At 41.3% G+C, this 14,469-nt stretch overlaps 1 protein-coding gene across 4 annotated transcripts in view; it reads left to right on the top strand.

Annotated features, from left to right (window-relative positions):
• NEK5 (NIMA related kinase 5) overlaps positions 1–14,469 on the top strand; it is a 63,020-nt gene that overhangs the window by 31,023 nt on the left and 17,528 nt on the right. For 3 of the 4 annotated variants that reach the window (XM_006065752.4, XM_025262950.3, XM_044926785.2), the window contains 8 exons: positions 1,762–1,895; positions 4,303–4,487; positions 5,025–5,091; positions 5,916–6,032; positions 7,308–7,394; positions 9,945–10,037; positions 12,952–13,038; positions 13,265–13,333. In XM_006065752.4, coding sequence (XP_006065814.4) covers positions 1,762–1,895; positions 4,303–4,487; positions 5,025–5,091; positions 5,916–6,032; positions 7,308–7,394; positions 9,945–10,037; positions 12,952–13,038; positions 13,265–13,333 — 839 coding nt within the window. The remainder of the gene's footprint in view (positions 1–1,761; positions 1,896–4,302; positions 4,488–5,024; positions 5,092–5,915; positions 6,033–7,307; positions 7,395–9,944; positions 10,038–12,951; positions 13,039–13,264; positions 13,334–14,469) is intronic. The other variant, XM_025262949.3, reaches the window with a different exon arrangement.

Below are 14,469 nucleotides of genomic sequence, written 5' to 3' on the forward strand. Positions count from 1 at the left end.
GAACATTACTTTGCTAGCGTGTAAGATGAATGCAATTGTGTGGTATTTTGAGCATTCTTTGGTATTGCCTTTCTTTGGGATTGGAATGAAAACAGACCTTTTCCAGTCCTGTGGCCACTGCTGAGTTTTCCAAATTTGCTGGCATATTGAGTGCAGCACTTTCACAGCATCATCTTTCAGGATTTGAAATAGCTCAACTGGAATCCCATCATCTCCACTAGCTTTGTTCCTAGTGATGCTTCCTGAGGCCCACTTGACTTCACATTCCAGGATATCTGGCTCTAGGTTAGTGATCACACTATTGTGATTATCGGGGTTGTGAAGATTGTGTGATTATCGGGGTTGTGTATTCTTGCCACTTCTTCTTAATATCTTCTGCTTCTGTTAGGTCCATACCATTTCTGTCCTTTATCGAGCCCATCTTTGCATGAAATGTTCCCTTGGTATCTCTAATTTTCTTGAAGAGATCTCTAGTCTTTCCCATTCTGTTGTTTTCCTCTATTTTGCATTGATCACTGAGGAAGGCTTTCTTATCTCTCCTTGCTATTCTTTGGAACTCTGCATTCAGATGGGTGTATCTTTCCTTTTCTCCTTTGCCTTTTGCTTCTCTTCTCAGCTATTTGTAAGGCTTCCTCAGAAAACCATTTTTCCTTTTTGCATTTCTTTTTCTTGGGGATGGTCTTGATCACTGCCTCCTGTACAATGTCATGAACCTCCATCCATAGTTCTTCAGGCACTCTATCTATCAGGTCTAATCCCTTGAATCTATTTGTCACTTCCACTTAAAATCGTAAGGGATTTGATTCAGGTCATACCTGAATGGTCTAGTGGTTTTCCCTACTTTCTTCAATTTAAGTTATTCAATTTAATGGCAGGATTTTTAGCCATAACCAAATATCTCAGCTTCAAGGATGAGGAGGAACCAGTGAGAGGAAAATATTACTCACTGTGATGGAGAAATTATTATAAACTTAGGAAAGTTATAAAGGGAAAGTGAATGGATAATTCTGCTATGTTTAATTTGATTTGACATCATTATGTATTGGTCTAGATTGAGAATGTTTAGAAAGTAGAGAAGTAGAGCATGAGAGAAAGTGTATTGTCTACATTTCTAATATAGGACAGATGGGAAAACAGGAACACATGGGTGAATGTGATAAATACCAACATGTTAGGAGACCCACTCATCCATTTCCAACAACAATTGGACCTGAGCGCTGCGGCCTGATAACCCAAGCTCTGATGACTACATTTAATTACTTGTAATTAATTTAGTTAATGATTGAACTACTAAACATGTTATGCGTATTGTTTCTATAAATGTTAATATTCACTCGTAAATTGTTAAATAGTAGACTATTAAATAATTAAATATTACTAGAACTATGTATGGAGAAGGAAATGGCAACCCACTCCAGTATTCTTGTCTGGAGAATCCCATGGACAGAGGGGCCTGGCGGGCTGCAGTCCATGGGGTCACAAGAGTCAGACATGACTGAGCGACCAGAGAGAGAGGGAGAAAGAGAGAACTATGTAAAGGAACCCTGGCAAGAATGATTTCCTCCATCCAAAGGAAATGTGTAGTCATTTTCTGTCAGCCCTTCTCTTTGTGAGTATAAATGTTTCTGGTTTAAGTGAACATGTTTCAAGTGAACATAAATGTTTCTGGTTAAAGTGTGTTATGAAATGCTCCGTATGCTTATACTCTCACAAGTATAAAAAATTTTTTTAAATGAAGTTGTTTTCTTTTGGTTAAATAAGATTCTAAAATACAGAAAGTGAGATTCCAGGGAAAGTGTCTACCACAATCAAGGATAACAGTGCCAAATAAGAGGAAGGACGTATTACGTAGAAATGAATGGAAATCACCAGCTGGAGCCCAGACACCCATATCTGTAAGTCATGCTAAAGCATTCCTGTTGTTTTAGCAGATGGTCTGTTCTACAGAACTACTTCCACATGTTCATGAGGTATGAGGTCATGATGTGGGGGATCACTAGTTTTGTACTTATAATAAAATTCTGTAATTAGCATTAAAGTGGTAGTTCATGGGACAACTTCTAGTTGTTATATATATATATTTAACAATGCTGTATTTTCTTATAGGTATGGTATGTATTAGTTTTTTTTGTAATTCAATTCCTTTTAATTTCTTTAAATAAATAAGATTTTTCTATATAGGACAAGTGAGTAGAATCGCAGCAGAAAACTTTCTACATTATGTTGTATGTAATTGAGGAATTTTCATTATAAAATCATTGATTTTTTTCCCTGAGTTTCTTTATGCCAGTTATTTGAATCCATTTCATCAGAATGTTGAATCTTTTAGTTTTTGCTAGTGAAATGCTTCTGGCACATAAAAATGGCTGTTGTATTTTAACTGAAGAATTATATTCTTAAAGAAGGCTCACGGTATAATTACAGGACCATTTGAAGTACATTTCCTAAGTGTTTACTTGCTATTTAGACATTTTAGCAAATATGTTGGTGTACAGATAGATTTTTGAAACTATTAAATTATTGCCCTTTATATGATAGAATGTGGCTTAACTTTATTAAAGAATTTTGAAAGTATGTTGTAATTTAGAATACTCTGTAGCAAACCTGCAGGAGGCAAAACAAACAAACAAACAAACGAAAAACATCTGAAAGATTTGTGGGTGGATGATATTAGAACATATTGCTGGTTCTTCAATCCTCTGAAAGCTTCTGCTAATGCAGTGAAATGGGAGGTCTCCACAGGAACCATCTTGGATGTTGTTATTACCGTTTGGGATTTTAGAGAAAATCCTGAAGAAGCTGTTTTTTCCTTCCAATACTTTTCTGTATTTCTAGCCATTTTTCAACTAACTAGTAGTACCTTCTTTTGGGTTGTACATAGGTAAATATTGTAAAACTAAGAAAATGCCTTGACACTTTAAAATTAAAATAAATGTTTAATTTGTATTTAGACTGATAAGCCGGATTTTACACATTTACTTTAATATTTGAATAGGATTATGTGAATGTGCCATTTTTGTAAGTTCAGTTCAGTTCAGTCACTCAGTCGTGTCTGACTCTTTGCGACCCCATGAATCACAGCACGCCAGGCCTCCCTGTCCATCACCAACTCCCAGAGTTTACCCAAACTCATGTCCATCGAGTCGGTGATGCTATCCAGCCATCTCATCCTCTGTCGTCCCCTTCTCCTCCTGCCCCCAATCCCTCCCAGCATCAGAGGCTTTTCCAATGAGTCAACTCTTTGCATGAGGTGGCCAAAGTAGTGGAGTTTCAGCTTTAGCATCATTCCTTCCAAAGAACACCCAGGACTGATCTCCTTTAGAATGGACTGGTTGGATCTCCTTGCAGTCCAAGGGACTCTCAAGAGTCTTCTCCAACACCACATTTCAAAAGCATCAATTCTTCAGCGCTCAGCTTTCTTCACAGTCCAACTCTCGCATCCATACATGACTACTGGAAAAACCATAGCCTTGACTAGATAGATGGACCTTTTTTGGCAAAGTAATGCCTCTGCTTTTGAATATGCTATCTAGGTTGGTCATAACTTTCCTTCCAAGGAGTAAGTGTCTTTTAATTTCATGGCTGCAGTCACCATCTGCAGTGATTTTGGAGCCCCCCAAAATAAAGTCTGACACTGTTTCCACTCTTTCCTCATCTATTTCCCATGAAGTGATGGGATCAGATGCCATGATCTTCGTTTTCTGAATGTTGAGCTTTAAGCCAACTTTTTCACTCTCTTCTTTCACTTTGTAAGTTAAAGATGGTCAAATATCTATAATTACATATTTAATCTAACATATATATTGTGCATGTGCTCAGTCGTGTCCAACTCTTTGCAACCCCACGGACTGTAGCCTGCCAGGCTCCTCCGTCCATGGGATTCTCCAGGCAAGAATACTGGAGTGAGTTGCCATTTCCCCCTCCAGGGGCTCTTCCTGTGTATATGAACAACAACAAATAACTTTATGAAAAATAGGAAATAATAGCACAGTTTAGTTTCATATCTTGGGTTGGATAGATACTCGCTAAGTATTTTTTATACACTAGCCATGAAGTATACATGACTCATATTCACACCTGAGCAAAATTATTAACTATGGTGCTGCAGGACTTTGGCTTCTAAAACATTTTTCAGTTCTAGGATTTGGGGATTGTAAGATTACTGAAAAACGAGTCTAGAGCAAGAACAACAAGATAATTTCTATGCCTTGTCTTAGCTATGGCTGCTATCAAGCAATCAGTTATTATAGATTTTAATCCTGTATTTTTAAAAAAAAATCTCTCTTCATTTTAATCCCTCAGGTAAAAATGGTAGAAAGGCCCAAACTTGCTGCAGTGTGTGGACATTATGATCATTTTTATGCTCAACTTGACTTGTTGAGGAAGAGAGCACATGGACCAAATTACCACCGTGTTCCTCAAAAAGATAGCAGAGATGAGGAGAGTTATGATCAGGAAGAAAGCCACAGTCCACCTCCAGGTCAATGGTAATATCATAGTCTAACTTAAACTTTCGTCCTCTGAATAATATCTTGCTATATCAGCATTTATTTTGAAGTCTGTCCAAATTCTCCTAAAACATCCAGGAAGAATCTCCAGACTCTACATTTAAAATACTTAATTCACTGTTCCCTTGACACTTTTTCATCTCAAGTTTGATGTAACTAATCTTACTCATGTTGCCATTTGACTGTGGCCACAGATTCATACTCTTGAATTTTTCATATTGTTTTCTTCTTTCTGGTAATGCCGGAGACCTGGGTTCGATCCCTGGGTTGGGAAAATCCCCTGGAGAAGGGAACAGCTACCCACTCCAGTATTCTGGCCTGGAGAATCCCATGGCTGTATAGTCCCTGGGGTCGGAAAGTGTTGAACGTGACTGAGCGACTCTCACTTTTCACTTTGAACTCAGAATGTCACAGGCGATTTGTGAATCTCATTATGAAGCTGAAAATCTACTTGTCAAATTACTGCCAATAACAAGTTAAAATTTCTACTCAAGCTGAATGTTTCTGTTTCCTAAGGCTTGCTGAATACCTTCAGAGGAAATGTGAAGCCCAACAATATAAGCTGAAAGTGGAAAAGCAATTGGTAAGTAAAAACCACATATAAGAGGCCATCAGAAATTTCTAACGCTTTCTCTGTTCACAAATATTCATGGTTCCTTAAGTCAAAGTTCATTCCACATAGAAGATTAAGACTAGTTTTTAACAGCTAAAGAAGAATATTGGGAATAGGCTTCAGCTAGGGTCTGAGAAGCCTAGTTCCTTCCCTGGCTCCATCACTTGCTGTGTGACATTAGGCAGAACATGCAGCCTCTCTGAACTTCAGTATCTTTCTCTATAAAAGCTGTAGATAAGCTTCGAGGTCCCCTTAAGTGCTGCTTTTCTTTGATTCTAGTTTATTAGAATTCTACACATTTTAAAAAAGGGATTATCATATTTTATTTGAAATGAAAGTTAAACTTTACCCTTAAGTATAGTGTCAAAATTCTGGGGCTGAGTGAAACTGGATATACATCCTATTTGTATTGGTCTTATTTTGAGCTGCTCAAAAGCTTTAGTTCTCTTCCCCTACCTAATCTCAAGCTCCAAGGGTTGCTGAACTTTTATAGATATTTGATTCCACAGTTACAGTTTACCAGTTCAGAAAACAAATCTAGGCATCTTACATGCTAGCATAAAATATTGATTGCTTAGAATACACAATACCAATGGTTTTATTCATTTACTTTTTTAAAAGTTTCATGCTTAATCTAAGAAAATTCTGCTTACTATAAAAAAAACTCAATATAATTATTATCAAATAGTGAGATTGATAATATAATTATTGCTTAAAGGATGAAGTGCAGGTCAAGTCATAAGGTGTTTCCAGAATGCAAATACACCTGATAAACTACTTTATTCCAATAACAGGGTCTTCGTCCATCTTCTGCTGAGCCAAATGACAACCAGAGACAAAAGCTAAGAAGCGATGGGGAAGGACCTAGATTCTGGGGGCTGCAGTTCAGGAGAAATGAAATGAAGGAACAGGTTAGAAACTGCTTCCAAGGGCTACTGCTGGATTTCTCTCATTGTCTTGTGTACTGTAATACCATGTTGCTTTGAGGAGGGCACGGCAACCCACTCTGGTATTAATATTCTTGCTTGGAAAATCCCACGGACAGAGGAGCCTGGGGGGCTACAGTCCATAGGGTCGCATGACTGAAGCATCTTAGCACACACACACGCAGGGTATTATTATTTTTAGCATCTATGGTGCACCCGAAAGAGCTCACTACACAAACCCTTGCTGGATACACGGTGTGATGCACCACGCTGAGGGCTCAGGGGAGACAAAGACATGCATTTCACCTTCTCAGAGAATGCAGTGTAGCTGAGTTCATAGGGCTTTTTACCTTGGATTGATCAAGTAACTGTCCATCCTGAACATATTTGAAATTTGTGTTAGTTCCCTCGGGCTGCCTTACAAACACACTGGGCAGTTTGAAGCGACAGAAATTTACTGTCTCACAGTTCTGGAGGCTTGAAGTCCAAAGTCAAGATGTCAGCAGGGCCATGCTCCCTCTGAACTCGGGAGGGGAGTCCCTCTCTGCCTTTTGCTGGCTTCTGGTCATTGGTCCGTGATGCTCAGATATCCTCTCTTGCAGTGACACAACTCAGTCTCTGCCACTGGACGTGGCATCCTCCTCGTGTGACCATCTTCATCTTCTTTTTTTAAAAGGAGTCTGCTTATTTTTTTTAATATTATTTATTATTATTATTATTTGGCCACACCATGTGGCGTGGGGCCCTTAGTTCCCTGGCCAGGGGTGAAACCCGAGTCCTCGGCATTAGAAGTGCAGAGAGTTAACCACTAGACTGCCAGAGAAGTCCCTGGCCATCTTCTTAACAGGACAGCAGCTGTATGCATTAGGGACCCACTCTGCCCCAGTTGTGACCACATCTTAGCTTAACTATTCACCTCTGCAATGACACCATCTCCAAATATGATCACTTTACCACAGGCAAAGTATAAGGCAGATTATCATTTTGGGGAGCACCGACTTTTCCCTTACTACATATCACACATTTCTAAAATCATAGGCTGTCTTGGGGTTTTCCCTGGCTGTCCAGTGGTTAACACGCCATGCTTCCAATGCAGGGAGTGTGGGTTCGATCCCTGGTCGGGGAACTAAGATCCCACGTGCCGTGAGGCATGGCCAAAAATAAAAAATAAAATAAAAATAAAATCATAGGCTCTCTAGAGAGTATTCTGTCAAGTTGTCTGCAAACATTTAACATTTCGGAATTGGGATTGCTTTCCAGGAATATTGGAAGCAGTTAGAGGAAATACGCCAACAGTATCACCATGACATGAAGGAAATTAGAAAGAAGATGGGGTGTGAACTGGAGGTAGGTAAATTCATTCTTCTAAAGGAAATATTGAGGGACTGCCCTGGCGGTCCAGTGGTTAAGACTTCTCTTTCCAATGCAGGGGGTGTGGGTTCAATCCCTGGTCAGGGAACTTAGATCCCACATGCCTCATGGTCAAAAATCCAAAGCATAAAACAGAAACAATATTGTAACGAATTCAATAAAGACTTTAAAAATGGCCCATGTCAAAATAAATGTTTAAAAACAGAAACAAAATGTTGCTCTATTGATTCAGAGCTAACTAAACTGAGCAGATATTAACAGTAATGATCTTTAAAAAAAAATAATATTAGATATTTAACTATTATTGACCGTGCTGGGTCTTTGTTGCTGTGCAGGTTTTTCCTAGTTGTGGCGAGCAGGGGCTCCTCTTCAATACATGCTCGGGCTTCTCTGCAGAGCTCAGGCTCTAGGGCATGTGGGCTCAGTAACTGTGTGTGTGGACTTAGTAATTGCAGTTCCCAGACTCTAGAGTACAGGCTGATTAATTGTGGCCCACAGGAGTAATGATCTTCTCATCAAAAAGATAAACTTTATCAGGCAAACTTTTTTTTTAACTAGGAAAACTGCCAGATGTAATGGAAGCCCCACTGAATTATGGTTTACTTGAGGCTGCACAAGGTGATGGGCTGAGAGCCTCAGTGAAGAGAGCCTGCTATTAAATATGGTTGATCGTGTTCCCTGTGAGTCAGTCAATAAGTATTGACCAAGCAGGTATTTTATTCCAGAACTGGATTCAATACAGGAAGTGAGTTCATGCCTGTGAGGCAGGAAAAACAACGAGCATTTACTGAATTTAGCTACATCGGAATCCCAGGTAGCTCAGTGGTAAAGAATCCACCTGCCAATTCAGGAGACGCAGAAGACGTGGATTTGATTCCTGGGTCGGGAAGATCCTCTGGAGGAGGAAATGGCCATCCACTCCAGTATTCTTGCCTGGAGAATCCCACAGACAGAGGAACCTGATGGGCTACAGTTCATGGGGTTGCAGAGTCAGACATGACTGAGTGCGTGCACGTGTGCACACACACACACACCCACACACACACACTTGTATAGTCTTATATGCTGGGGTAGTCTATATAAGGCAACATTTGAGTACAGTTGAGATGATTTTTGAAATATCCTTTGAAGGAGCCACATTGGAGATTCATTCTTCGATTTCTTAGGTGGTTGCTTTTTCAGTAGAACTCCACATGAGATGGCTGGCCTGTGTCTGGAGACCACATTGCATGAAAAACACATGCGTTTTTAAACACTAGAAACATTGTCCGGACCCTGGAATGCTCCTCCTATGAGACGCCAGGGGTACCGAGTCCCATTGAGGACACAGCCTGTCTCACACATACTTAAACTACACACATTGTGTAGAACTACCCACACTGCTGAAATTGATCTTTCTCTCTCCCCGTCTCTGAGGGCATATGTATAAATGAATATAGGTGAAATGAGCAGAGGTACAATTCGGTTGTATGTACTGGGCTCTGAACTAGAGCTTTGACATCCACATCTTCTTTACTTCCCATGAGAGAGAAGTTCAAGTCACTTAGATATTACAAGGCAGACTATGTAACACCCCCTGATGGCTCAGACGGTAAAGAATCTGCCTGCAATGCAGGACACGACTGAATGACTAACACACACAAAACACAAATAAGCAACTGATTCTGAAACCTGTACCCTTTCTAGCATAGACACTTCTACCCATAAACAGCTGGAAAGGTAAGACACGCACGTGTGAAGCAGTGATGGAATAACTGAATCTGGTTAAGCCCTGTGAGTGCATGGGAGTAAACATGAGTGGGATGAGCCAGTGGAGAAACTTTCTGGAAGAAGAGAGATGGGGCCCAAACTGGGTCTGAGAAGCAGAGTGAAGTTAGGAGAGGCAGAGGTAAGGAGGAGGGCATCTGAAGGAACCACACAAAGCTTCAGGGCTAGGTGCCGTGGGAGGGGCAGGCTGGACATGCTTATCACCAGAGCAGTGCATGCATGCCAAGTCTCTCAGTCATTTCTGACTCTTTGCGATCCTATGGATTGTAGCCCTCCAGGCTCTTGTCCATGGGATTCTCCAGGCAAGAATACTGGTGTGGGTTGCCATGCCCTCCTCCAGGGGATCTTCCCGACCCAGGGATCGAACCCCCATCTCTCACCTCTACCTGCAGTGGCAGGCGGGTTCTTTACCACTAGCGCCACCTGGGAAGCCCAGAGCAGTGGTTTGGTTAGTGGTGGAGAGCCTCGTGTTATCCTCAGCCCTGTTTTTTAAGGCAGGTTTGGGATGGAAGCCTGCATGCAGGAAAGATGGATGGCAGACTTTTCTAGAGAGGCCAGGAAAGAAGCCCTTGGGGGAAACGGAAGGCGGCCATAGAGGACAGAGGCTATGAGGGCGTTCTCTCCAGCCACGCCCCCGGATCCTCCCTGGGCCAGTGTCCTCACAAGACCCCATTCAGGTCTAGCAGCTGAGGGTCAGCAAGTGGCCTTCAGAACCGACACAGAACCAACCTTGTGGATTGTGTATAATTTATGTTGAAGGAGGACTCAAAAATGAGCTGGAAAACCTACTTGGTGAAGAAGAGTGACCTGCCCATCCCCCATGAAGCACCTGAGGAAGAAGCACCTGTGCAGGTGATGGTTATTGTTAGACGATGCTGCGTTTCCCAGTGAGTCTGCTCCAGCCCCGTGTTCCCATCCCTCCTTGTGCAGTAGAACCACGGGGGAAAGTTTAAAAAACTCAATCAGGACCCTCTCTGGTGGTCCAGTTGTTAAGACTCCTGCAGGAGCACGGGTTCCATCCCCGGTTGGGGAACTAAGATCCGGCTCTTTGCGTGGGGTGCTGCTCCACACACACACACACACACACACACACACACACAAAACACAGAGCAATCAAAAAAAAAAAATTAAAATACCTGGACTCCATCCCAAATGGTCTGGGGTGGGACCCAGGCATCTTGTTGTCAAGAGCTAGCTGGTAAGTTCGTGCACCCAAGTTTGAGAACTGCTTCCGGGGTGGAAAAAATTTCTATTGTCCAATGGTGTTTGAATCTGAATCTCAAAGACACCTCTCAATAAATCTCACAGTTTATCTTCAAACTTACCTTTTTGGCATTCATAGGGAACTGTGCAGAGCTGAATGATCAAATGGCTCACAAAGGACTTTTCTTTTTTCCTCTGGGAGGTCTTTTCCCTTCATCTTCAATGAGGTGCCCCAAGGGCCTGATTGAGGGCAGGTGAGAGGAAGCCATGTTGAGTGAAGTGAAGGCTGAACAGCCTCCCTGAGTGTTTCCTTTTGTGAAAACCCGGGGACTTCCACAAGGGGTGGTGCTCAGAGCTCTAAAGTGGACTAAGGTTGACTTTTCTACCCAGTGGGGTGAATGGGGCTTCAGGGTCTAATATGTTTGACACGAGTTTGACCCCTGGGTTGGGAAGATCCCTTGGAGGCGGGCATAGCAACCCATTGCAGTATTCTTGCCTGGAGAATCCCATGGATAGAGGAGCCTGGTGGGCTACAGTCCATAGGGTCGCAAAGAGTTGGACACAACTGAAGTGACTTAGCATACACACACAAAGGGAAATAAAGCAATATGACACTTCTCATGCAATTGAGACAATCAGACTACACAGTCAAATCAGACAACCAGCCTCACAAATACAAGTAAGATAACAGAAGTCAGAGTCTTGTTTCAGAGTGTGTAACATGCAAGGCAGGAAAGCACCCTTCCCAGGGTTGTGGGGCAATCAACCAATAACAGTTCAAACTGATAGATGTGAAGTACATGCAAAGGGTGTCGTCCACAGAAGAGGCAGTAATTAACATCTATGTGTAGGTATGTGTTAGTCCTGTAGTTGTGTCCAACTCTTTGCAACCCTATGGACTGTAGCCTGCCAGGCTCCTCTGTCCATGGGGATCCTCCAGGCAGGAATGCTGGAGTGGGTTGCTATTCCTTTCTCCAGGGGAATATATATATATATATAAACACATGGAGACTCATAAATTTCTGGCTTGAAAGGAACAGTACATTTTACCAAGATGTGGAAGAGTAGGGAGCAAGCTTGTATGTTGGGGGGTGGGCCCTCAGGAGCTCCGCTTTGGCTGTGTTGAGTCAGGAAGATCTGAGAGACCACATCCCTGCTTCAGGTCTCCTTCCTTAGCCAGGGTCCAACACCATTCCAGGGCTTCAATCAAATGCTAGGTAGGCTTTTCCTACGTTACTGTCCTCTTCTACTCATTTTCTGGGCTATTACTCTAACCTTTTCTTTATAGCACTTAACACCTTCTGAAATGACATCATTGCTTTGCTGACTCATTTACCTATTTTACTCCAGTAAAATGTAAGCTGTGTGTCAGTAGGGACGTTCACGTTCTTCACCATCCCATTGTGCAGGGCAGTGTCTGGTCCGCGGTGGACGCTCCATATGAGATTGTGGGGTGAATGTTAAGGTGAGGATGGTACCAAGTAGGCAGCTGAATTGCAAGACAACTCTTAAAGACATGTTTAAGAGTCATTGCATAAAGATCACATTTAAATCCCTGGAAATAAATGAGACCCCTGGGTATTGTGGAGAAGGAAATGGCAACCCACTCCGGTATTCTTGCCTGGAGAATCCCATGGACAGAGGAGCCTGGTGGGCTACCGTCCACGGGGTCGCAAGAGTCAGACACGACTGAGTGACTAAACCCCACCGTCCGTGTACTGAGGAAGAGAACAGCAGAGGGCCCAGGACTGAACCCCAAGAAAGCTCGGGGTCTGAAGTTCACCTCTTGACCATTCTTTGGAAATTCTTGTCAGTACTTTTACAGTCTTCTCTTCCTCCTCTAAATTACCCATCAATTTTTAGACCCTCCCCTCCTTCCTTTGTAGCATCACGAGCTGTGCACTTTTTTGTTTTCCTGGTTAAGATCATAAGCTTCTTACAGAAAGGATCTTATAGTCAAAATTACACTCTTCTTAAAATTTTTCTTTATTTATTTTTAGTTGCATTGAGTCTTCATTGCTGCTTGCGTGCTTTCTCAAGTGGCAGCAAGCGGGAGCCAGTCTTCACTGAGGTGGGCGGGCTTCTCACTGAGGTGGCTTCTCTTGTTGCAGAGCACAGGCTCTGGGCCACGGGTCTCAGTAGCTGTGCCACTCTGGCTTAGTTGCTGCAAAGCATGTGGCATCTTTCCAGACCAGGGATCGAACCCATGGCCCCTACATTGGCAGGCGGATTCTTATCCACTGTATCACCAGGGAAGTCCCCAAATTACATTCTTGAATTACATTAGGTTGTATGGGACTGAAGCGGTAAATATCGTCACCCCGCAGAGTGGCAATGCTGGTGTTAAATGCATTAATATTTCAAGTTAATGGACCTTGTGGCCAAGCTTTTAGTAGACTATCATTAACTTTCCTTTGCAAAATGCATGCTTTTATTCTCAAAACAACCATCAGATTCATTCAAGAAATCAAATAATGTAAATAGACCCTGCTGTGAATTCGGCAATGGTGAAAATGTAATTGTTTGATCAATAGTAAATGCTAGATTTTATTTTTTCTCTAAGTTTCAGGATATTGAGAGAGACTTAAAACAAATGAAACCTCAGAACATAAAGGAAAGTAAAAGTTCGGAACAAAAACATAAAGCTCAGGTAATAAACATTTTGTCTTAAATTTTTGTATTAGAAGTCTGGCTGGGTCTCTGCACCTTGTAATCCAGTTGCCTACAGGATTTCACCCCCTACTATTTTATGGAATTGCCTTATTTTGTGATGTTAGACTAATGGTTTTAAGTATCTGTAGTGTCAAATTGGGAGTTGTAATTTTAAGGCTTTCATTAGATTATAAAACTAAGATTTTTTTCTTGCTTTCTTCTAGAGAGGGCTAAAATTTGAAATTAATTTAAATGAATGTATTTCTGATGAAAACACCCTCCAAGAGGAAGAGGTATGCCATTAAGTTAAATTTCTATTAGTAGAGATGAGAGAATAAGTGTCTTAGTAGCACATTTCATGAAATTTTCCCATAGAGGGTAGAGAAAATTTACTAAAAGCTTCCTAGAAGGATCTGTAGTGTTCAGACAAGTCTTCCAAAATACTTAACCTTCTGTTCTTTTTAAAATTGAGATTATTCATATAAATGGATTATTCCATTTTACTTTGCTATTATAAAAAAGATATTGTCCTTCTAACAGTAACTTTTAAATTATAGCCAGATTAAAATAGAAGACATAATATTAATATATAGTCAACAACTAATAAACTCACCTAAAATAAATGAGCATGTATATTTAAGTTGAATAACCAACAAGAGCCTGCTGTATAGCATAGGGATCCCTGCTCAATATTCTGTAAGAACCTAGTTAGAAATTGAAAAAGAATAGATACATTTATATTTAAAACTGAATCACTTTGCTATGCATTTGAAACTAACAGAATGTTGTTAATCAACTATACTCTAATATGAAATAAAAAGTTTTAAAAATAAAATAAAAATACATAATTTATTTTATTTTAGAATAAAATTATAGAATCTTACAGAGTATTTAGAATCATACAGAGTATTTTCACTGCCCTAAAAATCCTCTGTGCTCCAGTAAGTTTTGAGATTTTACCAGCATTTTGCTACATAAAGACTTCAGTGGATACTGGGATCCAGCCCCAATTGGACCAGGGATTCCCTCGGGAGGACGGCGTTGGCGATTAAAGAATAGATAAAAGGAGAAAGAGACAGAGGCTTGACCTGACTGGTTTACGTGGGAAACTAATAAAGTTCATGGCACCGAACTTGCTCTGACTATGGAGGCCGCAGGTGCCCTCTCAAATAGCTGAAGGTGCCCCACCTTGGGCGCCTTCTTGAGTGTGTCTTAGAAGCCCAGGCAAATAAGTAGTCTCAGAGGACCCCCATGCTCCAATTACTTTGGCCTTAAAAAATAGAGAAGAAAAGGAGAGAAAAGGAAGCAAGAAAGAACGACACGGGGAGACCAAGCTTGATGAGCAAGGCCCACACTTTATTTTCCAAAGTACTTTTTATACCTTAAGTTGTGCATAAAGGATAATGGGTGGGGGTAGAGTCATGCACGG

This window comes from Bubalus bubalis, chromosome 13 (genome assembly GCF_019923935.1).
Source record: "Bubalus bubalis isolate 160015118507 breed Murrah chromosome 13, NDDB_SH_1, whole genome shotgun sequence".
NCBI classification, from domain to species: domain Eukaryota; kingdom Metazoa; phylum Chordata; class Mammalia; order Artiodactyla; family Bovidae; genus Bubalus; species Bubalus bubalis.